General features: G+C 43.2%; 1 protein-coding gene across 1 annotated transcript in view; it reads right to left on the reverse strand.

Moving 5' to 3' along the window:
- Positions 1-373: 373 nt before the first annotated feature.
- The window catches only part of PIWIL1 (piwi like RNA-mediated gene silencing 1), a 31,443-nt gene continuing 5,715 nt past the window's right edge, over positions 374-26,101 (reverse strand). Inside the window, exons 5-18 of the mRNA XM_035016813.1 lie at positions 25,872-25,993; positions 25,653-25,733; positions 24,808-25,005; positions 24,274-24,385; positions 18,276-18,402; positions 17,995-18,112; positions 15,642-15,714; positions 14,047-14,247; positions 13,829-13,932; positions 12,880-12,950; positions 12,568-12,721; positions 3,668-3,793; positions 1,364-1,511; positions 374-1,217 (exon numbers count right to left, since the gene is read on the reverse strand). Coding sequence (XP_034872704.1) covers positions 1,101-1,217; positions 1,364-1,511; positions 3,668-3,793; positions 12,568-12,721; positions 12,880-12,950; positions 13,829-13,932; positions 14,047-14,247; positions 15,642-15,714; positions 17,995-18,112; positions 18,276-18,402; positions 24,274-24,385; positions 24,808-25,005; positions 25,653-25,733; positions 25,872-25,993 — 1,752 coding nt within the window. The 3' untranslated portion in view covers positions 374-1,100. The remainder of the gene's footprint in view (positions 1,218-1,363; positions 1,512-3,667; positions 3,794-12,567; positions 12,722-12,879; positions 12,951-13,828; positions 13,933-14,046; positions 14,248-15,641; positions 15,715-17,994; positions 18,113-18,275; positions 18,403-24,273; positions 24,386-24,807; positions 25,006-25,652; positions 25,734-25,871; positions 25,994-26,101) is intronic.

A 26,101-nucleotide genomic window follows, 5' to 3' on the forward strand; every position in this document is an offset into this window, starting at 1 on the left:
CATGTTAATAACGCTGCTAAGACGAGAGGGGTTTATGTTGGAGCACTAATGGGCACACGCAGGGCTTAAAGGGGTTCTCAAAGTACAGTTTTACTCATTAACTGCAAGCCAGCTCTTTGCAAAATTTCCTGAAAATTCCTACAACTCCGTCCCTGTAAATAACTGCGATCCTCAACATCCCGGCCACTTGCCATTCTTGTCCTAAATGCTGCAGCAGGCAGCTCCGGACACTGAACTTCAAAAGTGAGGCCAATCTAGCTTTTATAAATGGAACTGCATCCTTGTGACAGAGTACGCTCTCCAGCATTTAAAAAAATGCATTAAATGGAAAGAAAATGCACACGTTTTCAGTAGAAACAAACTACACCGTTAGTGAATAAGGTGAGAATCCAATTTTATTTTATAACAAGTAGAAGGATGTCCCCGTTGCAAACAAAATAAATAGTAACGTTAATATAGATTACTGGCCTCTTTTGTCAAAGAGTCTTAAAATGTTTCTTTGGACAGAAATTTAAAACTTTTGAACCATCTTCTTTTAACCCCCAAACCACCTAGCCCCAAAATGAAATAAAAAAATTAGCCTACTTCTCCATAGCCTCCTACCGTTCCCATACCTTGTACAGGTTATTCAATGGCAGCTTTTTATCTTTAAAATAGATCAGATACCCAAATAAAACCCGACCTTACAGCTGTAGTGAGCTTCCCACTTTACGCCTTTCTCTCCTTTAAATTAAAAATATTTCAAAAAGATGAATTAATGTAGGTTTACAAAGTAGGACTTGCTCACTCCTGAACGTACTTTCAAGTAAATCCTCAGTTTTCAAATAGTTTATAATACAAAGTACCTTATCCACATTTTTTCAAAACAAAAAATTCTCAACGTATTTGAGAAGCCAAGATAAAATATAAAATTTTAATTTTTACCTATAAGCCAGTCACAGCAGCAATGCTACAAACGAGACTCCAAATCTCCTAATTCCCTTCCCAAGTTTCATATCTAGAAAGATAAACAGCTAAAAAAAAAAAATAAAAGCTTAAAAAAACCCCCGAAGCTACGAGGTCAAACGAAGGAACGGCTGCACGTCGTCTCGTCCCGCGGGTCAGAGGTAGTAGAGGCGGTTGGACAGGGACAGGTTGGGCTCCCTGTGGATGCTCTGGCCCACGAGGAAAGCCAGCTTGTGGGCGTACTGGCAAGGAGCAGGGACGCGAATGACGCCCTTGAGTGGAAGAAACACAGAGCTGTTACTCTCCTCCATCACTCCCCTCAGTATTCACTAGAAAAGCCTCTGAAAACAGAGCAACTCCTGTTCTGAAAAGCGAAGCTCACAGACGTGAGCCCAGGTCCCCAGGGAGGCACACTTACTGGCCAGTTATAGTAGACGTGACACAGCTTGTACGTGAGCCTCTGAATGTGGTCTGGCTTCAGGCCACTGCTGTCGTAGATGACGTTATAGTGCGTCGGGGAGACACTGCCACTTCTCACTGCCTGGCTCACGATAAAAAAATCATACCTGGAATTCCAAGAGAAAAGCCACATGGAAGGGAGGCTTATCTGTCTGAAAGCGGAAGTTCGCACGGGTCCCGTTTCTTACAGTGAAAAGATCCCGTATTCTAATGGAAGCTAGCCTCTTCAGAATGAAATGTGCTTCCTTCAAGTCCAGACCACTTGCTGCTCATGGACAATTCTGGAATGCCTGTGTGACCGACGTTTCAGAAACCACTACTCTTTAGATTTTAAATACATGTCACTGATGCCCTAGGGCATTCAATATGTGCTCGGGCTGCCAGTCACAGTGGTATCCTCAAGCCACGCGCGGCTGGCGGCCTGCGCCCCGCAGGGTACGCTGGGGTGCACAGAGGTCCTGGAGGGCAGCAGCAGCGAGGAAAGTTGGAGCAGCTCTTGTTTCAGGCACTGTCGTTCCCAAGACATGCTTTTACCACAGAACCTTCCCCCTGTTGCTGTTCCCACTGTTACTTAACAAAAACATACTTCACTTTAATCATTAAGGACGCAAAGCAGGTTCTCAGAGGACTTGAGAACCCCCAGGGACAGAAAGAGAACTAGTGCAGGACCCAAATGGTAAAGCAGACACAAAGAGGACTGCAAACAGAGGAACAGGACATCCGTTTTCCCACTGTCTGGGTAGCAGGGAACACACTGATCCAGAGATACGGTCACCTGACCTAATAAAGCTATAAGGAAATTACCCGTGCAACTTGCTAGGTTCACTGAAACTAGACAAATCAAAACACCACGGTTGGTCTACAACAGATTATTAGTGTTTTAGAAGCAGAAGGGTTTCAGACACACGAAACCACTTGCCCTACAACTGCAGAGAACTCACAACAGAGTCGGAGTCCGAGTCTTAGTTCCCTGATCAAGCACATTGGCGTCCAGAGTGCTGGCAGCTAACGGGACTGCAGCCCTAGAGGGGAGCTTCTCCTGACGCAGGCAGAGCCTCGGCAGCTAAGTTCTAAACAGCAGCCGGTAAGAAGTAATGAAATGTTCCCACACTTGATAATTCAACTTGGGTTTTACCCAGTCCGTTTCCGTCAGCTGTCTCCAGGTCAACGCTAGCCCTGAGCTGCGGTGAGCAGACCAGGAGGAGTGTTAGTAGGGAGCGCGGTGGGGTCACTCTGACCGGTTAGAAGGTCCTGCAGGAAAGGAACTCACTACGGTAGTATCTCAGCCACTCGGTCTCCCTCAGCTGATTCCCCCCCGCCCCCGAGTAGCATCCTTCCGAAGCACTGCCATAACTAACCCCTGCCTGAGAAAAAGACAGAAATCCCAGATAACGCATCTCAACATGGGAATTCCCATTCCCTGTCGCTAACACAACTGATTCAAGAGAACTAAAAATCTGTACTATCGTTTATCTACATGAAGTTAGCGTAGGGAAGCCTCATTCACCCAAGGTCTGCGCAGGAAGGGCGTTCCACATTAGTGGCTTTGCACCGCAGCCCGCACTTTACCCTGATTAAAGCCGCCTTTTCAAAAGCTCCATCACACTGAAGAAGAGGAGTGGTCCTAACAGTGCACTCTCCTGAGGATGGCGTCAACCCAGACTGACCGACGAGCCGCCACGTGCACGATTTACAGCACCTTAGACCTCACACCACAGAAGAGTTTGCGAGAGGCCAGCAAGCTTCAGCACGTGACAGCTGCAGCCCTGGGTGCGAACAGCATCACCCCGTGGCCCCCTGTGCCCGTGGATGTCCTGGCTAGCTGGCTCTCCTATGGCAAAGTGTAGCTCCGAGTTACGTAAACAGTTTTGTCTACTCAGAAGCCCCTTATCTGCAGTTGTGTTTCAAATGCAACTTTTTGACCTCTGGGCGACGACAAAGCATTTCAGATCTAAAAGTGTTTACTAGGGAACAACAATCTGAGGAGAAGGTTACATGTTAAAAACATACAAAAGCAACCTACAGCAGCAGTTCTTACCCTCTGCATGTATAATTAGTACCACAGACAATAACCCTCTTCCCCCAAAGAACCCTGCAGAGAAACCGCTTTACCAGTTCAGACATGAACAAATCATAGGCTTCAGTAGCAGTATGGGATCAAACTAACTGAAGACTTTAGTATTCATCAGAAAGAGAAGAAAGAATAAATGTGTTGAAGTTGATAAAGCAGAAAACAATCTTCATGTAACCGCACAGGACTTACCATTCTGGTCTGGTAACTTCTACGTCAATAACCGTCCCAGGAAGTGGGTTCTGAAGTCTTCCTCCAGACTGAGCAAAAAATCTGGCGTTCACTCGTTTCTTCACCACAATTACCGTTAGTCTTGGGCTTAAAGGTGATGATGATGAATGTAATGACACTGAGTCTGTCATGCTTCCAGGCACCCAAATCATTCAGACATTCACATTCCCATCCTCCATTTAAACAGAAACCCCTCCCTCTCGAGGCAGAGTGTCTGTCCAAGTTGTGAAAGGACACGCCACAGCTGGTAAGGACCTGGACAAGGACCAGGAGTCACTGGGGGTGGAGTAAAGGACGGCATGTGACGCGGGGTCATGCCAATGTCCCGTCAACAGACCAGCACACTGCTGGCCCAGCACACGGAAATGGCACACTCAGCATGCTCCGAAGCACACAGTTTGGAACACTCCTCAGTGGGCATTTTCTACTAGGTGAAAAATGAGATCTGGAGTCCAAAACTGCTGCTAGGGAAGCTCACTTCAGCAGTGACAAAGTCTAACCCAGCACTACAGGTTCACAAGGTATCGGGGCTCCCTGTCTCCCTCCCGGGGCCTGGGCACCCCTCAGCTCACCAACACGCTGGCAAGGGACGCACCCTTTACACCCCCTCTGCACCCCACCGCCCAGTGCCAGCCACTCTCTGGCTGGTTTCCCTATGCCCAGATGAAGCTCCCTTCCCCCGAGCATCCAGCACCGCACCAGAGGCCATCTGCTGGCCCCTAACATGCCTTCTGGCGCTCTGGAGGGCAGCCCTTCAAGTGGCAGCACATGGGGGCTGGAATACGTTTCACACCTTTCCTACCACCTCTGAAAGGTCCATTTCAAATCCAGTTCTTGAGCACACAGCCGCTCCGGAGTACGGGGACTGGCACACGAAGGCGCTCGCGAACCGTGCTGGTGTAATGTACTGGACATTTGAGAGACAGAGGACCATTACCAGTCCCGCCATTTCTCCTGTGCCCTTTTCCCAACCAGAACATTAGTTCTCACAGAGCAGAAACACACTTGATTCCAAACTGTGGGACACAGAGAGCTTTACACGCAATGGGATCTAGAAAGTCTGGCTTGGGACGGTCGTTCACGGTATGCTATATCTGGACAAATGGTCAAAAAGACCTTGAAGTGGGAACTTCCATTTAACAATCTCATTTTGCTCCTTCATGATAGTCAAGCAAATCCAAAAGGGATAAGGGGAGTGATTTTACGTAAACAGAGGGTATTTGTAGAAATATCACCACCTACCCATGGAAGTCTAGTGCTGCCCAGTTTACTGCGGCTCTGGATGTAATAAAGCCAGTCCCAAGAACCAAAAGACAAAGTGGATTTGAGTCTTCTGACATCACAAGAAACTTACCAAATGTCAGGACAGAAAGGTCGTAAGTATGAAGTGACGTTTTGATTTGTTCTTATATCAAATATCCTAAATCAGCTAATCCATTATGCATTTTAATAAAAAGTTAACATCAACATTTCAATTAAAAAAATACTGCGGTTCTAAGAATAATGACAAATATTTACATCCAAACTGCATTTCTTCAAAGTGAGAAATCATTCTTGGATATTATTTTACTTTCTACACAACTTTACGTTTTTTCTAGACAAGTTATCTACCATTTATTGAGTGCTTACTGGGTACTGTATGAAATAATGAGTAACGCTGGGATGAACCTAGCTCTGCTCCTGGGACGCCCTGCACTTGATCACTAATCTCAGCGGTTACCAAGTACAGCACAATTCACAACGTGAAATCCACTTCCTGGGACAGCTGGTTATGCCTCCATCCACGCCACCACTTGAAAGCCCTTCCCTGCACCAATTTACCCGTTACCTCAATGGGAACCGGGCAGGTAGCCCCAACAGGCACCCTAGGCTCAGGGCCGCACACTGAGTGTGAACAGGGGCCCTGTTCAGATACTCACTAGGGCTACCATCTCCTCTGCGAGAGCAGTTTCTGCCCAGGCTTCTGGGAACCAAACCCAAAGGACTCAACAAAGCAGCAGAGATGCAGGCTCCACCATGGCCACAGGGTGCTTTCCCCATATCCTAAATATTCAGCTCAAGGCTGGAAGATGAACGGACACTATGACCTCTACTCTTTACTTTTTTAAGAAATTTTTATTTAAAGATTTTTGTTTGAGAGAGAGTGCACACAAGTGGTGGGGAGGAGCAGAGGGAGGGAGGAGCAGTGGGAGAGGGAGAAGCAGACTCCCCGCTGAGCGGGGAGCCCGACGCGGGACTCCATCCCAGGACCCTGAGATCATGACCTGAGCTGAAGGCAGACGCTTAATGACTGAGCCACCTAGGCGCCCCTACTCTTTACTTCTCGAAAATTTCCTCTCCTCTAGGTGTGAGGAAAAGGCCACTGAGGCTGGACGATGCTGAGGGTGAAAGTGGTAAAGGAAGAGGAGACAAGCAAGCAGCTGCCGCACTGGACACTCCCTGCCCCTACTGCCAGGCCACAGCCTACAGGGACGGCACTTCCAACTCCGAGAAACACACCCAATAAGGTTTACAAAATTTCAGAGACCAAAAGAAAATTAATACCATTATTTTTTAAAGATTTTATTTATTTGAGAGAGAGAATGAGATAGAGAGCCTGAGAGGGGGAGGGTCAGAGGGAGAAGCAGACCCTCCGCCGAGCAGGGAGCCCGATGCGGGACTCGATCCCGGGACTCCAGGATCATGACCTGAGCCGAAGGCAGTCGCTTAACCAACTGAGCCACCCAGGCGCCCCAATACCATTATTTTAGTGAGAAAATACAAGCATTAGGATTTTTAAAGATGGAGGGGCCCCTGGGTGGCTCAGTCGTTAAGCTTCTGCCTTCGGCTCAGGTCATGATCCCAGGGTCCTGGGATCGAGCCCCACATCGGGCTCCCTGCTCCGCGGGAAGCCAGCTTCTCCCTCTCCCACTCCCCCTGCTTGTGTTCCCTCTCTCGCTGTGTCTCTGTCAAATAAATAAATAAAAAATTTTAAAGACAGTAAAGAGCATTAACTTTCATTTCCAAGACACTAGAAAATGCTTATTAACATTTTAATCTGAAACACAATTGCTTCAAAAGAGATTAAAAAAAACATCCCTGACTTCTCTGAGGACTTACTGGCAAAATAAACTCATTTTAAGAAATGTGCAGGATCTCAAAACCAATAAAAAGAAGTCAAACACTTCACATATAATGGTGAAGCTTGCAAATCTCAGACAAAGAGAAAATGCTGAAAGCAGCTCAGGACAGGAAGTTGGTAACCTCCCAGGGTAGAAACATTACACTGGCAGCAGACCTATCCACAGAGACCCGGCAGGCCAGAAAGGGCTGGCATGATATATACAGGGTACTAAACGAGAAAAATACGCAGCCAAGAATACTTTATCCAGCAAGGCTGTCATTCAGAATAGAAAGAGAGATAAAGAGCTTCCAGGGCAAAGAGAAACTGAAGAATTTGTGATCACTAAACCAGCCCTGTGAGAAATATTAGGGGATCCTTTAAGCAAAGAGAGGGCCCAAAAATAATGAAGACCAGAAAGGAACAAAGACCATACACAAAAACAGGGACTTTACAGGTAATAGCAATGGCACTAAATTCCTGTCTTTCAATAGTTACTCTGAACGTAAATGGGCTAAATCAATGCCCCAACCAAAAGACACAGGGTTTCAGGTTCGATAAAAAAGACTCATCAATATGCTGTCTGCAAGAGACTCATTTTAGACCCAAAGACACCTCCACACTGAAAGTGATGGAGTGGAGAACCAATTACCACGTTAATGGACATCAAAAGAAATCTTGGGTAGCAATCCTCATATCAGACAAATTAGATTTTAAACCAAAGATTGTAATAAGGGTTGAAGAGGGACACTATATCATACTTAAAGGGTCTATCCAATAAGATGATCTAACAATTATAAATACATATGCCCCAACATGGGAGCAGCCAATTATATAAACCAATTCATACCCAAATTAAAGAAACACATTGACAGTAATACAGTAATAGGAGGGGACTTTAACACCCCACCCACGGCAATGGACAGATCATCTAAGCAGAAGATCAATAAGGAAACAAGGGCTTTGAATGACACACTGGACCAGATGGACTTCACAGATATATTCAGAGCATCCCATCCTAAAGCAACAGACTACGCATTCTTCTCGAATGCACATGAAACATTCTCCAGAGTAGATCACATACTTGGTCACAAATCAGGTCTCAACCGGTACCAAAACACTGGGGTTATTCCCTGCATATTTTCAGATCACAATGCTTTGAAACTGGAACTCAATCACAAGAGGAAATTTGGAAGGAACTCAAATAGTTGAAGGTTAAAGAGCATCCTACTAAAGATGATTGGGTGAGCACAGGAAATTAAAAAAGAATTAAAAAGATTCACGGAAACAAATGAGAATGAGAACACAACTGTCCAAAACCTTTGGGATGCAGCAAAGGTGGCCCTAAGAGGGAAGTATATAGCAATACAAGCGTTTCTCAAGAAAATAAAAAAAGTCTCAAATATACAACCTAACCTTACTCCTAAAGGAGCTGGAGAAAGAATAGCAAATAAATCCTAAACCAAGCAGGAGATGAGAAATAATAAAGATTAGAGCAGAAATTAATGAAACAGAAACCAGAAGAACAGTAGAATAGATCAACAAAACTAGGAATTGGTTCTTTGAAAGAATTAATAAGACTGATTAACCCCTAGCCAGACTTATCAAAAATAAAAGAGAAAGGACCCAAATAAAATCATGAATGAAAGAGATCAAAACCAACACCCAAAGAAATACAATTATAAGAACATATTATGAGCAACTATATGCCAACCAATTAGGCAGCCTAGAAGAAATAGATGCATTCCTAGCAACATATAAACTATCAAAACTGAACCAGGAAGAAATCGAAAACCTGAACAGACCCATAACCAGCAAGGAAATTCAATCAGTAATCAAAAATCTCCCAACAAACAAGAGCCCAGGGCCAGATGGCTTCCCAGGGGAATTCTACCAAACATTTAAAGAAGAATACCTATTCTTCCAAAGCAGTTTCAAAAAAATAGAAATGAAAGGAAAACTTCCAAATTCTTTCTATGAGGCTAGGACTACCTTGAGCCCAAAACCAGATAAAGATCCCACTGAAAAGGAGAATTACAGACCAGTATCTCTGATGAACATGGATGCAAAAATTCTCATTAAGATATTAGCCAACAGGATCCAACAGGACATTAAAAGAATTATTCACCATGACCAAGTGGGATCTATTCCTGAGCTGCAAGGATGGTTCAATATCCACAAATCAATCAAATACACTACATAAATAAAAGAAAGGACAAGAACCGTATGATCCTCTCAGTAGATGCAGAAAAAGCATCTGGCAAAGTACAACATTCTTTCTTGATTAAAACTGCATAGTGTAGGAATAGAAGGAACATATCTCAATATCATAAAAGCCATCTACAAAAAAGCACACAGTGAGTATCATTCTCAATGGAGGAAAGCTGAGAGCCTTTCCCTTAAAATCAGGAACACAACAAAGATGCCCACTCTCACCACTATTGTTCAACATAGTACTAGAAGTCCTAGCCTCAGCAATCAGACAATAAAAAGAAATAAAAGGCATCTGAATTGGCAAAAAAGTCCTCAAACTCTCACTCTTCACAGATGACATGACACTCTATGTGGAAAACCCAAAAGACCCCATCCCAAAATTGCTGTAACTCATACAGGAATTCAGCATCAGGATATAAAATCAATGCACAGAAATCAGTTGCATTTCTATCCACTAACAATGAGACAGGATCAATTCCTTAATTTCTCTTTCTTCTGTTTACAACTGCACCAGAAACCATAAGATACCTAGGAATAAACCAAAGAGGCAAAGGATCTGTCCCCAGAAAACTATAGAACACTCATGAAATAAACTGAGGAAGACCCAAAGAAATGGAAAATTGTTCCATGCTCGTGGAGTGGAAGAACAAATACTGTGAAGATGTCAATGCTACCTAGAGCAATCTACACATTCAATGCAATCCCTATCAAAATACCATCCACTTTTTTTCAAAGAAATGGAACAAATAACTCTAAAATTTGTATGGAACCAGAAAAGACCCCGAATAGCCAGAGGAAGGTTGAAAAAGAAAACCTAAGCTGGTGGCATCACAATACTGGACTTCAAGCTCTATTACAAAGCTGTCATCATCAAGACAGTGTGGTACTGGCACAAAAACAGACACATAGATCAATGGAACAGAATAGAGAGCCCAGAAATGGACCCTCAACTCTATGGTCAACTCATCTTTGACAAAGCAGGAAAGAACAGCTGATGGAAAAGGGACAGTCTCTTCAATAAATGGTGCTAGGAAAATTGGGACAGCCACACACAGAAGAATGAAACTGGGCCATTTCCTTACAGCACACACAAAAATAAATTCAAAATGGATGAAAGATCTCAATGTGAGATAGGAATCCATCAAAATCCTTGAGAACAGAGACAGCAACCTCTGTGACCTCGGCCGCAGCAACATCTGGCTAGACACGTCTCCAAAGGCAAGGGAAACAGCAAAGGCAAAAAAATGAACTACTGGGACTTCATCAAGATAAAAAGCTTTTGCACAGCAAAGGAAACAGTCAACAAAACTAAAAGGCAATTGACAGAATGGGAGAAGGTATTTGCAAATGTCTTATCAGGTAAAGAAAGGGCTAGTATCCAAAATCTATAAAGAACTTATCAAACTCGACACCCAAAGAACAAATACTCCAGTCAAGAAATGGGCAGAAGCCATGAACAGACATTTCTGCAAAGAAGACATCCAAATGGCCAACAGACACATGAAAAAGTGCTCAACATCGCTCGGCATCAGGGAAATCCAAATCAAAACCTCAATGAGATACCACCTTACACCACTCAGAATGGCTAAAATTCACCACTCAGAAAAAGACATATGGTGGTGAGGATGCGGAGAAAGGGGAACCCTCTTACATTCACTGTTGGTGGGAATGCAAGCTGGTGCAGCCGCTCTGGAAAACAGTACAGAGGTTCCTCAAAAAGTTGAAAATAGAGCTACCCGATGACCCAACAATTGCACTACTGGGTATTTATCCCAAAGACACAGATATAGTGATCCGAAGGGGCACCTGCACCCCAATGTTCATAGCAGCAATATCCACAACAGTCAAACTGCAGAAAGAGCCCAGATGTCCACTGACAGATGAATGGATAAAGATGATGTGGTATGTGTGTGTGTGTGTGTGTATATATATACACACACACGTATATATATACATAATGGAATATCACTCAGCCATCAAAAAATGAAATCTTGCCATTTGGAAGGTATTACGCTAAGCAAAATAAGTCAATAAGAGAAAAACAATGATTTTACTCATGTGGCATTTGAGAAGCAAAATAGAGGAGCATGGGGGAAGGGAGGGAAAAATAAGATGAAAATAAAAAGGGAAGCAGACCACAAGAGCCTCTTAACTCTAGGAAACTGAGGGTTGCTGGGGTGGGGGGGCGATGGGGCAACTGGGTGAGATGAGCATTAAGGAGGGCACTGGGTGTTGTATGCCAAGTGATGAATCACGAAATTCCTCTAAAAACTAATAAATATGCTACATGTTAAGTGAATTTAAATAAATTTTAAGTAAACATTAAGTTTTAATTGATGTATCAATTAAAAATTTTAAAAAATGTGTAGAATCTGGCCACAGAAGACCTGGAAGTGCCCTCCGATTCAGCTAGAAATAAGAAGCAAGATCTTAATGCCTGCCCCACAGGTCAGTAAATCATCCTGAGCCCAAATATAGTCAGTCAGTGGGTTTCAAAATAGCTCATTTCTACAACACTACCAAATGCTGGCTAGAAAGGTCTGACAATGATAACCAGTGTTGCAAAATATGCACGTGCTAGCACACAAACAGGCCTCTCGGATTTCCTGAGTATCCTTAAAAATCAGATTCACACATCTTTATGATGCAATCTTTTTTTTTTTTTTTAAGGATTTTTATTTAATTATTTGACAGAGAGAGAGAGAGACAGCGAGAGAGGGAACACAAGCAGGGGGAGTGGGAGAGGGAGAAGCAGGCTTCCTGCCGAGCAGGGAGCCCGACGCGGGGCTCGATCCCAGGACCCTGGGATCATGACCTGAGCCGAAGGCAGACGCTTAAGGACTGAGCCACCCAGGCGCCCCGCATTAATAAGCTCTTAATACAACAGTCCCTGATCTCAGCCTGCTCACAATCTGATAGAGCAGCAAAATGTAACTTACTGGAACAGCGGTCTGGAGTTGGTACGCACTGTCACTGCCCAATGGCACAGACGAGGAGGTCTTTAGGAAAGCGGAGGAGGACGGACCCCAGTACGGGTTTAGGGGCGCCAAGCACACCACCCTTGCATGTGCACACCATCCAAAAGGAGAAGTAACAACATCTCCTAGGAGACTAAACACATGCCAACCATCTTACCTAGATCAAGTACCAGTCAAGTTCACAAAGAAATCAAATAGGTATTCATTATACCAAGAAATTGAGAAAGAGTAAATTAAGATGGCTTGGTATTTATTCTAATAACCAATTCTGTGGATGCCTATATAGCTACTGGAATTCTCAGATGCCCACATGTCAAGGCTTTAGGTGTGAAAGATGGCAGGCAGAGAATTGGCAAAGTGTCTTCATGTGTCTTTCCACTCCTTGAAGGGAGGGACCCTCTCTGTGACCATTCTGCATGTCCAGCTCCTCCCCCTTCCACACCCTCAAGCCTCGCTACACCCCTGAGGTTATTAGGCTCTCACTTACCTTTGCATTCAGGAACACTAATTTCAAAGATAAAAAGGTATAATTTTATAAAGAGAAAATGCTTTACAGTTTGCATGCTTACTTGTAACCTCTACCAACGGATTTCAGGCAATCCAAAAACTGTGGTACTTCGTAGTTAACCAGTGTTTTCAACTGACCATCTCCTACACCATCCCGATACACGATAATTCGACTAGGCATGTATTCATTGCAGCTATTCCAAGCCCTCAGAGCAGCTGAAAGCAAGCCAGAAAAGTTTTAAATCAATTAACACAGAATAAAAACGGTGTGTTGCTATCAAATTCTGCCCAGAATTTCAACAACATAACTTGAGGATAATTTCCTGAAGACCCCAGTTCAGAGACTAGGAATGGAAACACTACAGGAGACTAACCTTGCAAGCAGACTTTGAGCCCATCTACAAGCTCTTGTCCTCGATCTTGAAATACACAGCGAGAGAACCAGCTGTTCAGAGAGACAAGGACGAGGGTGAGAACGGTACTGTCTACAAGCTGTTCCTTCTGAAGCACTTCGCATTTATTTCCTCTCAGCAGCTTGTAATGTTTAACCCTTCTCAAGATACCTGCTAACATTTCCAATACTTTATGAAATCTAAACAGAACAAGACACTCATAACAGCACAAAAGCAGCTTTCTTTTATTACAAATCAATACTATAATTCCCTTGCTGAGGAAAAAATAAAATTTAAACTATAATACCCAGAGACAGCTCGTAGGCTTACACCCACTTCCTGCTCTGCTCTTTAGAAGACATTTATTACAGATTTCACGCTTGTGAAAGATACAAGACCTAGAGAAACACACCCATTAGCAACATGCACATGCCAATATACATTTTTAATTTCCATCCTTTCCTATTCTTGAAAATTCTCTTAGTTCTAAAAAAAACCCTGAAAAGTAATGATGTATGTTGAAACACAAGTGACTGGGTAAACTGAAGTGGATTTTCCAAAATAAAGTTAACACAACAACTTTAAAGTACACTTCAGCAGTCAAAAAAAATTATTAAAGAAGTCTCAGGGATGGTTGCATTTAGTGAGATACACCCTCCCCCAAACAGAAATAATCATAAAATAGCCTGAAATGCAATCTGACTACTATAGATTAAGGGCCAATGAACAAAGTCGAAAACAGGGTAGCTAACTTCTTTTACTTCCCTAACTTTCTTGCTTATCTAGTATAAGAAGTCGACGGGTTGTAAAGAAAAAAGGAACACAACCGCAAACCTCGAGCCTTGTAGACCCCCAGAACATTGGCCCTGCACGCCCACCTGCTCCTGCCATGTCTAGCAGTTAATGCATTGCCACCCACCCCTGCACTCACCGGGTCATCCCTTCATTGATACTTGCAACAAATCCTGCAATTGACCTCCGTCCAGCTGTGGTATCGTGGTAACAGTCAATGCCAACTATCATCGCCAGCTTTAGCTTTAACAAAAATACTGTAGTTTTAGATACAACAGAACACCAGCAGCATTTAGAAAGCAAACCCACTTTTCTCAGACAATGAAAACTTTTATGTACCGGTTAAATCAAACTTACAGGCATATCAATCCTCCAAAGCTCGCCGCCCATCTTGCAATTCATCTGCAGGGCGATCTTGGTAGCAATGGCCATGACTGTCTGCTGCTTGCCAAGAGTCCGGGCCACCACACACTGACTCGGAGTAGGGCAATCTGTACACAAGTATTTTTTAATAGCATCGTATTTGTCTTTCCGATTAGTCGACAACAGACAAACCACCTGAAACCGAAACAATGTTCTCATTACAAAGAATCAGGAAGCTGATGAAGCTCAAGGAAGAGAACGGGAGGCAAGCCTGCCCACCGGGCATAAATGTCAGACACGGGTCTCTGCCACAGAGCTGACAAGCAGCACGCTCACTGCTGGGTACTGCCCACTCCACTCACGCAGCGACAGATGCTAATAAATGGAAGGAAACCATGTGAAGCTGATGACTCAAAACTGAACACCATGGGAATTTAGTTAAATATGCTCTAGTACCGCTTGGAGTAACTTAGAGATCGGAAACAGGGCAAAACTAGTGATAACCTACAGGTGGACAAACAGAAGATCTTCCACCATGCTCACAGTTCTCATCTACTGACGACCCACCTAGGCTCATGGCTTTTTCACTTTTAAAGCTCTGGCTTGAGACCCTGATCCCACTATGAAACTTCCCAGTCCATGGGACAGGTCTGGGGACCAGAGTGCCTCATCTAAACACACTCCCGCCGGACACAGGGAGATGTCAGTCAAAGAGCACAAACTTCCAGGTCTGAACTGAGTAAGCTCTGGGGATCTACTGTACAGTCAACAATGCTGAGTTGTGCACTTGAGAGGGGCTCAAGCTAGATCTGAAATGTTCTGGGTACAAAACAAGTCAACCTGTAATTTATGTGAGCTGACGGAGGAGGGAGCTAGCCCTGCTGAGATAATCACTCTGCCACATACACACGCATCAAAGGATCCCACTGTACACCTTCAACTCCCAGTGCTGTGCGTCCATTAGATCTCAAATGCTGGAAATCCAACAACCAATTCCTGCCCAATCCAAGTTTGTGTTTAGAGCTGACTCACTGCTGTGTTCTCTGATTTACACTCCCAGATTCTTCCCTCTTTTCTCTCACCCCCAACAAAATCACTTTGCCATCCCAGGTGTCATTACTGCAGACAACGTCATAGTGCTCTGCCTGTGGCATTTAAGTAGATGAAGGGCTAGAAAGCGAACAGATTAGTTGAAGCCAATTTACTTCTTAGCTTTAAAGCAACGCACATGTGTTGTTTATCATTTCATCTGTCCTGGCCACCTCCTTACTTATCCGGTGGTACGTGTGCTGAACAACCCCATACTAACTTCTACTTGTGCGCCTATTCCCCACGGAATTTCATGGAACTAGAGCCTTGGAATCCAAATACCTCTCAGACGGCTCTGTGCCCCCAGCCCTCCTTCTCCAACTGTAGCCACACAACTGGGGCCAGCGGTAATAGCGCCACCTTACGGAGGTGAGGTCCGTATTTTCTGTGACCAGGTTGTGAACCGAATTACAGCATTTCAAACTCCAATTCTAAGATTTACAAATGCACTTTTTAAAACAAGTCATTCCAGGACAACTGCCCATGTATCAGTTACTTACTATCTGGGTATCTGATGTAACCTTCTGCTGTAAGACTCTCAAATAGGCTTCAGTTCGATCATCCACTTCAATCCTAGAATGGAAATTCATTATCCAACGTTCAGAAAAATGAAAAATGTACCATGCATAAACAATTTCCCATAGATTATCACACACGAAACACTTCTGTATAAAATAGAAAATAAAAACAAGAGTGGCCATGTAGGCAAAAGGTTGTTTCTAACGCAAACAGCAAAATAAATAATCTGAGAAACAGTATTGCTTGTTTTCTCCCCATTCTCAGTTACTAAAATACATTTCTACATCCCAATGACAGGGAACTGTATCAGATCTTTAGACAATCTAGTTAATGTGTTTAACGTTTTTATCACTTTGGCGTTCCCACACCCTCCAAATGACTACTAATCAATTTTCAGAGTAGAAATGACTTGATAAACTTACATTATTGCTTTTTTCATTTGTATGCCCATGGCTGGTGTAACTTTAAATAGATTTTGTATCAATGAATTGGCTGCTTCATAATTTCTTCGAGTATAGATCAACAGCCAGTTATCTAGTGGCTTAACACTAATTAATGGTGCACCTCTGGTTTCTTTTGACCAATCTGCAAATTGTGGATTGTAATCAAACTAGAAGAAAGTTCAGAGACACTGTGAATTCCGCTGTATGTTCTCAGTGACAAAGCCAACAAGTCTGTAACAAGTCTACTGTGGCATTCTGACCCTTAGGGCACTACTCTTCCATTTGGACTCTAGGGACAGACAAAATGCCCCAGCGGGGGAGAAAGGTACAGAAGTGTGTCCGAGGATGATGGGACCCTGTCACAGCTGGTACACAAGTGCTTCTCACCCCAGGCCCTCCCCTCAGTGCTTCCTGCACTCTCCTCCATCTTCTAAGATGTGACAAGGACAGGCGTTACGTCCCTTGTGATAAAGATACAAAACAAACACGGCTTGGAAAGTTAGGCAACTTGATGGAGGTGTTGAGTACTGAAAGCAAGCAAGGCAGAAAGCTAACCAACTCGAAGCCCTGTGACGTGGTGCGAGTTCTCCCAGAGGAAACCCCCAGTGCTTCTTCCGTGTCCTGCCCACCTCCCCCACACCCGCGGCACAGAGGTGTATACGCTGACCACTTCTACAGGAATAATACACACAACCGCTGTTAGGACATTAAGCTACATGGTTAGGCTGTTGTTCCTACAACACTTAGAAGGCAGAAGGGCAGTTTTCTATAAAAGGATTTTTAACGTTCTGGCCCTTGCAGTGCTGCCATTACACAAAAATATTTTTACAATCCTCGCTTTCCTTTTCGGAGAAGAAAACATAAAAGGCATCACAATATTTACTATATAACCCTACAAACAAATAGTCCAGGCAAAAATGGAAGCCAGATAAATTGGAAGTTTTCCGATAAAAGATCACTTCAGCGGCAGATAAAATACCAACCCGATCACTTACAATTCTTCTATACCTTAATTTAAGTAATTCTGCTTTGAGAAACAAGTTAAGCCAGCCTTCAGTGAAGTCTCCCCGGTGCCTGTGAGGACCAAGCTACAGGCTCCCCCATGCCCGCCTCCTTGCTCCCAGGAGTTGACAGAGTGGAGGTGGGAGGAGAGAAGAGGAGGTTAGGAACACAGACTGCCATGTAACAGGGTTTTCCTGCTAAATCTACTGTAAACCAGACCCAAATCTCATGGGATTGACAACTGAAGAACTGCCTTACTGTTTTTCCACCTTGGTGAATCTTTTCTGCTTGCAAAATTCTTCCTGAGAAGGACAGTAAGTTGGAGTCAAAGCTCAAACCCCAGTCTCGAAGCTCCCTCTGAACATTATCATCTCTGTAAATTTAACATATTTACGTACCACTCAACATAAGCAAACACAGCAAAAACAGACACACGCAAACAGAGATCCATGCCAACCTATGATACGTTTTCCTGTTTCTCTCAGGACTGAAATCCCAGAGAGAATGCCAAGAAAACAGGCTCTCCATTTCTCCCTCATCGTGTCTCTGTGTCTCTTCAGGATGGACTTTAACTTATAATTCTGATGCCCAAACTACCTTCCCTTCAAAGTAAACCCCTCTGTGTTAAAGAGAGAAAATAAATTTGTCCAAGACATTTCACCTTCTGCCTTATTGCCTTTTGCTAACAGAACTAGAAAAGGCCACGGGCTACAGAGTTTAACTTTAATATTCCCTGACAAAGAGCAGGCTCACCTAGAAACACAAAGAACCCACCCCAAATACTGCAAATACAAAAGAAAAACAAAATGACTTTCTCCTCTCATTCCCCCAACCCACAGAAAATAATACAAAACTGGATCCATGCCCCAGTGGGATGCAGAGGACTTACTTATGAATATAATCAATGAGTCTTCCCACTTCACGCTGCCTTTGTTCTGGAGTCAGTCTTGTATGAACAGCTAAGTCTTTCATCACATTAAAATCATTACGCATCTTATCGGTTAGACCTTCAAATAAAATGTTGAAACAAGGATCACGTCTCAATATTTGGAGTGCAAACTGGTGAAGAGTGAGGGAAAGTGCAAGGAGAGGAAGCAGCAGGAAGGGCTTTTCCAGGGGCTGGTGGGGCTCCTGGGAGAGACAGGGAAGGCAGCCCCACCGCAGCGGTACCTGTAAGATAGCAGAGTTCCGGAATGAGCATCGCAGGGCCTGGCAAGGTGCCACCAGGGCCTCGCCTTCTCTTTGGTTGACTGACCAGAACAGGTTGCTTCAAGTCGGTGATTTCTTGGTTGTATTGCTAGTTAAGAAGAGCAGGTAACACTGTTCATGTAAAGGTCTTTGGTAATAGATCAATGGACCAAGAAAAAGGGATTTTTTTTTAAATTGAGAACTGATGCCAATAGCAAAGTAAAGCTTCAAAAGGGCATCTTTAATCCTACCAGAATGGCTTGTGATTTATAGGTGTTACTGAGTACCTCATCTTTCTTCCTAAAAACCAGAGCCTCACTGTCCTTGACCATCTAAATTCTGAATTTTAGTCACAGTTCACTCAGTGATTTTTTTGGTTTAGAAACAGAGAAGCCTGTGCATCTCTGGGTCCTTACGACAGAATTCCTCCAAAACCACTAGTTATTACAGTGAGAAGTGGTGTTAGGAAACAAGCCCTGAAATAACACTACATGCGGTGAAGGAAGAGGTTTGCATGCCAGAGAACATTTTTAATTAGCAAAAGTTTTTACAGAAGGTAGAAGATGAATTTCAATTCAGTAGTCTTTTTATTTAAAAGATTTGACGAACCACGAGGGACTCTGGACTCCGGGAAACAAACTGAGGGTTACAGAAAGGAGGGGTGGGGGTGGGGCAGCTGGGTGACGGGCATTAAAGATGATGTGATGAGCACTGGGTGTTATATGCAACTAATGAATCACTGAACACTACATCAAAAACTAATGATGTACTACTATATGCATATATGATATATGATTAAAAAAAACAAAAATCAACAACAAAGAGATTTTATTTGAGAGCGAGCAAGCACGAGAGGGGGACGGTCAGAGGGAGATGCAGACTCCCAGCTGAGCGGGCAGCCCGACATGGGGCTCGATCCCAGGACCCTGAGATCACGACCTGAGACGCTTAACTGATTGAGCCACCCAGGCACCCCTCAATTCAATAGTCTTAAGATTCCCCACATGCAATCACTAAGGTAAGTTTTCACAACTGGTAAAAAACCAAAAAACAAAAACTGCGGACTTTGGTGAGTTCACATATATGCATGAGATGGCTTGCGGGCCTCAGGCCTCCAGCCCTGGAACCAGGACAGGCTTCCTTGTGTCATCTCCGCTAGTTTCCGGCCCAACGTTCTTGAGACCCTCTTTCCCAGCATCTCCTGTAGGCTCTCTTTTCACTTTCAGAGAAGAAGGTGTATCACTGGATACAGCACACAAGGGCTGAGCACCGTGACGGCCGTTCACCAGCAGAGAAGTACTTCCTGTCCTTATTCCCGTCCTATGCCAAGGTCCAGGCCACCTACCCTCAGGAACTAAGAGACCGTGAATTCTAGTCTGTTCTGACCTTGTCCTATACTGAACTCTTTACCAACCATTCAGGGAAAAAGCTCATTTTCCTATTTTGGGTAAGGAAATTTCAAGAACCCTCTTATCTGACAGCTGCTCCATGTGCCTACACTACGTATTTCAACACACCATCTTCTTTATCGGGGTCCACCCACTGAATGCCCCCTCCCTTGCATGTCACTTGCTGGGTGCACACGCGAGCAAGAGTGTGGGAGTGGAGTCAGATGCATTCCTACTTCCACTCTATCTCACCAATGGGCCTTCAGTGCATGGTTCCTTGTTATACAACTTAGGGATCCCCTTCCTACATTCTTAGGGCCCAAACAAAAGCCTGTCAGTTCTTTTAACATCTTCCCCTACATCTAAAAACCTAGTACCTTCACTTGCATTTAACATTACTGTCAAACCTTTTCTTTTAAAAACTGACCATGATCCTCCCTTTCAAAGGCCCTTCTCTCTCCCACTCTTTGAGTGCTTCTTAAAATAGGATTTTTAATGCAGAACATCCAAGCCGTCACTTATCAGGAAAACTGTATCTCTACTAGGAAGTCCCAAGAAAGCTGTGATTCTTTGAAACATTTCAAACCTCACCCCATTCTGACTGACTCTATCTACTAAAGACGCCCAGTCAGCCCTGGCTGTGAGAGAAGTCTTCTGAAATCATCTGAGCTGAGACTAAGCCTAAGAACACGAGTCAGGTGCGCACAGTGTCCCAGGCAGGAGGAGCCTGGGGTCAGAGGAGATGGCCAGGGCAAGCAAGGAGGCAGGCGAGCACCAACACGCAGGCAGGGGCTACGTCACTCAGGGTCTCACTGGACACACACCAGTGCACGTCTGTACTGTGGGTAGAAGAAAAACATCAGAACTGTAGGAGTTTGAAAGTGGATCAGAAAGCAGGAGAAATGCAAACTGAGACCAGCTGAATGGGCACAGGGTCCACCCAGGAGAGGGCGGCCAGAGGAGGAGGAGGATGGAGGCATTTCAGACAGCGAGGCCTCCAGCGTCACTGCAGGGTGAGAAGAGGCATGCAGGTCTGAGGCTTTAACGACCTGTTATGCATGTGTTCACTCACTCAGACACCCAAGTGCCTTCCAAGGCACTAGGGGGACATAAACCACAAAACCCCTGACCTTGTGGAAGTTACAGTCTCTGCGCTGATCAAGAGCGCTGCACACGGGCCAGGTCAGGGGCCAGAACTCATTCAGCGTTGGTCACATGGAAGGGGTCTTTGAGATGTGCACTTACTGAGAACAAATAAGCTTAGGCATGTCTGGGCTAGAGCTAGAAATCTGAGAACCGTGAACGTAGCACAGACGAGCCTGGAGATCACCTAACAAGTTACTGTGGAGTAACTGGGGGTTCCAGGCAGAACCTTGAGGTATGTCAACCAGTAGAAGCCGCTTAGACAGCAGTAAGCTGGCGCCTAAGACTCACTGCTAGTCAGAGAAGGAGAATGTCCCCTGGCCTGGCTTCAGGTGGAAGCCAAACTTTCCACGGGTGTCTCCTTTGCAATTGCTGTTGATATATACCGACACTTCCTGTCACGACAGGGATTAGGAAACTACAGAAAAATGCTCATTTCTCACAGTAACTCTCACACCCAGAACGAATCTAGGTTAAACATGGCTGGGGTCCTCAAGGAGTTAAGAGGGTGAAAACAGTGGTAGGGAAATCAGGCTGAGATGGCCCCTGGCCTGTTTTCATTTTGCCCAAAAGAAGAGCAGCTCTTAATGCGGCTTCTCAGAGAGTCATTTCCCTCCAGAGTGCCGTCTGACCTTTTCGTTCATAGCAGAGCAGCTGAAGCTCAGGCAACGGTACACGGTACAAAGACATTTCAAGGCCACCAGTCTGATGTATAATTCTGACATAAGACACAAACATGTAACAGCTTCTTTACCCAGCTTTTTAGAAATAGGAAATGTACTGAAAGTGGGGAAAAATGAGATAAATCTTAGCACTTAAAAGACAAGCAGTAAGATTTTAACTGATTCATGTTTTAGAAATACTCCTTCTGCACTTCTGAGCATATCAAATGGAATGCAACTTTCTAAGGATACGTGGCCAGACCTGCTTATCCCTGAACAACAACGTTAGTGTGTGTTCTGATGTAAACACTGTACTTTCTTCTAGTTGGCAGTAGGTCTTTCTTGCTATTTGCCTCTGCTGTTTTTTCAAGGATTACCACACCAACAGCTAGAATCATCTGTATGAAACTAGGGTTAGAAAATCACACAATAAAATGATCTAGCCTATATGAAACAAGGTGAATTTGTCAATATGTAGAACAAAAGTTGAATTAACCCACACACTAACAATGAAGCAGCAGAAAGAGAAATCAAGGACTCCATCCCATTCACTATTGCGCCAAAACCCGTAAGGTATCTAGGAATAAACCTAACCAAAGGGGCAAAAGATTTATACTCTGAAAAGTATAGAAACTCATGAAAGAAACTGAGGAAGACACAAAGAAATGGAAAATTGTTCCATGCTCATGGAGTGGAAGAACAAATATTGTTAAAATGTCTATATTACCCAGAGCAATCTATACATTCAAAGCAATTCCTATCAAAATACCATCCACTTTTTTCAAAGAAATGGAACAAATAATCCTAAAATTTGCATGGAACCAGAAAAGACCCCGCATAGCCAGAGGAATGTTGAAAAAGAAAAGCAAAGCTGGTGGCATCACAATTCCAGACTTCCAGCTCTATTACAAAGCTGTCATCTTCAAGACAGTCTGGTACTGGCACAAAAACAGACACATAGATCAATGGAACAGAACAGAGAGCCCAGAAATGGACCCTCAACTCTATGGTCAACTCATCTTTGACAAAGCAGGAAAGAACAGCTGATGGAAAAGGGACAGTCTCTTCAATAAATGGTGCTAGGAAAATTGGGACAGCCACACACAGAAGAATGAAACTGGGCCATTTCCTTACAGCACACACAAAAATAAATTCAAAATGGATGAAAGATCTCAATGTGAGATAGGAATCCATCAAAATCCTTGAGAACAGAGACAGCAACCTCTGTGACCTCGGCCGCAGCAACATCTGGCTAGACACGTCTCCAAAGGCAAGGGAAACAGCAAAGGCAAAAAAAATGAACTACTGGGACTTCATCAAGATAAAAAGCTTTTGCACAGCAAAGGAAACAGTCAACAAAACTAAAAGGCAATTGACAGAATGGGAGAAGGTATTTGCAAATGTCTTATCAGGTAAAGAAAGGGCTAGTATCCAAAATCTATAAAGAACTTATCAAACTCGACACCCAAAGAACAAATACTCCAGTCAAGAAATGGGCAGAAGCCATGAACAGACATTTCTGCAAAGAAGACATCCAAATGGCCAACAGACACATGAAAAAGTGCTCAACATCGCTCGGCATCAGGGAAATCCAAATCAAAACCTCAATGAGATACCACCTTACACCACTCAGAATGGCTAAAATTCACCACTCAGAAAAAGACATATGGTGGTGAGGATGCGGAGAAAGGGGAACCCTCTTACATTCACTGTTGGTGGGAATGCAAGCTGGTGCAGCCGCTCTGGAAAACAGTATGGAGGCTGCTCAAAAAATAATAGAACTACCCGATGACCCAGCAATTGCACTACTGGGTATTTACCCCAAAGATACAAATGTAGGGATCCCAGGGTGCACCTGCACCCTAATGTTCATAGCGGCAATGTCCACAATAGCCAAACTGTGGAAAGAGCCCAGGTGTCCACCGACAGATGAATGGATAAAGATGTGGTTCATATATACAATGGAATATTACCTCAACCATCAAAAAATGAAATCTTGCCATTTGCAACGACATGAATAGAACTAGAGAGTATCATGCTAAGTGAAATAAGTCAGTCAGGGAAAGACAAATACCATATGGTTCCACTCATACGTGAAATTTAAGAAACAAAACAGATGAACATAGAGGACAGGAAGGAAAATTTTAAAATAAGATGAAATCAGAGAGGAAGACAAACCATAAGAGACTCTCTTAACTACAGGAAACAAACTGAAGGTTGTTAGACGGGAAGCAGGTGGGGAGATGGGTAATTAGGTGAGGGGCATTAAGGAGGGCATGTGATGTAATGAGCACTGGGTGTTATACGCAACTGATGAATCACTAAATTCTACCCTCGAAACTAATAATACAGTATATGTTAACTAAATTGAATTTAAATAAAGAATAAAAACAGAGTTGACCCATATGCAGATTTAGCAGAACTGGTAACTGGGGATGTAGCTATCTTTAACCCCCACCCCTAGGTGAAGTTAAAGAAGTGTTCATTACAGAATACAGGTCAGTACAGTAAACTTGTATTGTTCATTACCAGTGACCCTGTTTGTCCTCTGCAAGCTTAAAATCAAATACAAGCTTTCATTCTACTGGGAAAAAGGAAACAGGACCAAGCACTCCTCGTGTGATAATGAGCTAAACTATGCTATGATTGCCTTAATAAATACATTTATATACAGTTTCCAAAGCAAGTTGTTCCCTGTGTATAAGAAAATCCTACTGAAAATAGTTCATTTTTCCTAAGGCCTAAATACTTCACATGAAAAAGATAAAGCCAACATGACCTTCTTACCTTCCTGTAGTACTCTAAGAAACTGACTTCAGAACCATCTGCTTTCTTAAAGGTACTCTTTGGATTCTGGTCCCAGTCAATATCATCTACTCTGTAGGTCTTATTGTTATATCTGTGGAACGGTTGAGATTTATTAGTATTTGATTAGAATGGTAGAAAGGGTATTAAGAGGAGGCTAGATACAGTATGTAGTCTCTAAAAAATAAACCTCCAGATCACTTAGTAATGTATGACGTCACAGGAGTAGAAAGGGAAAATTTCTTAAAGACCATGCTAGATTGGGGGGGGGGGGAGTGAATAAAGAACTACTAGAAAATAAAACAAAAAGAAGTCATTAGATCTTTGTCCTTTTCAAAGGAGCATTCTCCCCCTGACAACTTGCGTCTTGAGAAAGGTCACAAACACCCTTTCCCCGTTTTCATGCTATTTCCACTCCTCCACCATAAACCCTACTTTCTAACAGGATGGAATAGAAAGCTACAGGATCTTAAGACTTGCAAAATGATTATTTCGTATTTTAAAAAGCAGTCTTACTTGGTAAGAACAATTAGACCTATTAGTTCTTTAGAAACTTGTTCTTGAAATTTATGTTCTTCCGTTTGATGATATAAGTTGAACATGAAATCTAACACGGTTTCACTGCGAAGGACTTTATGACTGACGTCAGTGCAAAGCATGATGTTGTTCTCGTACTGAAGAATAGAGGTGGTGAAGCCAGGCCAGATCACCAACCTGTCAAACAGAATGAGAGCTATGAAGTGACCCCTACGAAAGACACTAACATGTTCTGTGTATATCAAGTTGTGTTATTCTCCTTTATTAACTACGTCTAAAGTACAAAAGTTTTCGAATTGAGTAAGTTTAGTTATTTCTAGGTTTTACATGGGTCCAGATAAAGATCCCTCTTTTTAAGATCCTCAACAATGAACATTATTTTATAGTATAATAATTTAAGTTCCACTTTGAATACACTAACTTTATTCAATGATTTTTTATGTTGGTAAGACTTGAAAAAGTTGCCAGTCTAACTGAAAGCATCTGTAGTTATTATAATAAACCTAAAAACTGTGTGTGCTGCACTTGGATACACTATAGGAACTTCTGAAACAATCTTCATTAGCTCATAAATTTTGTTCCCCAAGAGCAAATACAAACTTAGTGTTGGACAACTCTTCACGCTTCCCTAGTGACAGATGAACAGCATGTGACTTTTTTTAAATCCAAGTATTCTAGGATGTCTCCTTTAAGTTAAATGTTTACTTAATATGATTGGTACCATTAATAGCCACAGTAATAAATTTGATTATTTCAAATTAGAGCATCGCTTTCAAAGTCTGTAATTATGCCTAAGGAACAGAAAGCTTCCATTTCATACAAACCTATGATTTGGAATATCGATTGGGTCACTTGGGTTATAGTAATTCCGTCCAATTTGCTGTAAATTCATGATCTTCAAGAGCCTAGAAATTGAAAGGTCAGAAGAGAGGAGTAAATACTGGTAAGTATCTCTAATGCACGGGGACTCACCACACCGGTCTTTCAATTCTTCTCTAGGTTTTCAATTTTCTTAGTAAAATGTTAAGAAAACACTAACATACCTCCTGAAAATAATATTATAGAACTGCAAACAAGTTGGTGATGTAGGTGGGAGTTCATTTGTTAAGGTGATTGTTATCCTCACATGCTCTCCATTTCGGGTCTGACTAAACACTTCAGTAACCTGAGCCAGAGGAGTGGAAAACCAAACATTTAATTGTTAAAAGAAACTAATAATCCCAATTACGTAATTCCTGCTAGTAAGTCAGCAATGAAAAGTATGGGGAAGTTT

This window comes from Mirounga leonina, unplaced genomic scaffold (genome assembly GCF_011800145.1).
Source record: "Mirounga leonina isolate KUSES-001 unplaced genomic scaffold, KU_Mleo_1.0 Mir_171, whole genome shotgun sequence".
Classification (NCBI taxonomy): domain Eukaryota; kingdom Metazoa; phylum Chordata; class Mammalia; order Carnivora; family Phocidae; genus Mirounga; species Mirounga leonina.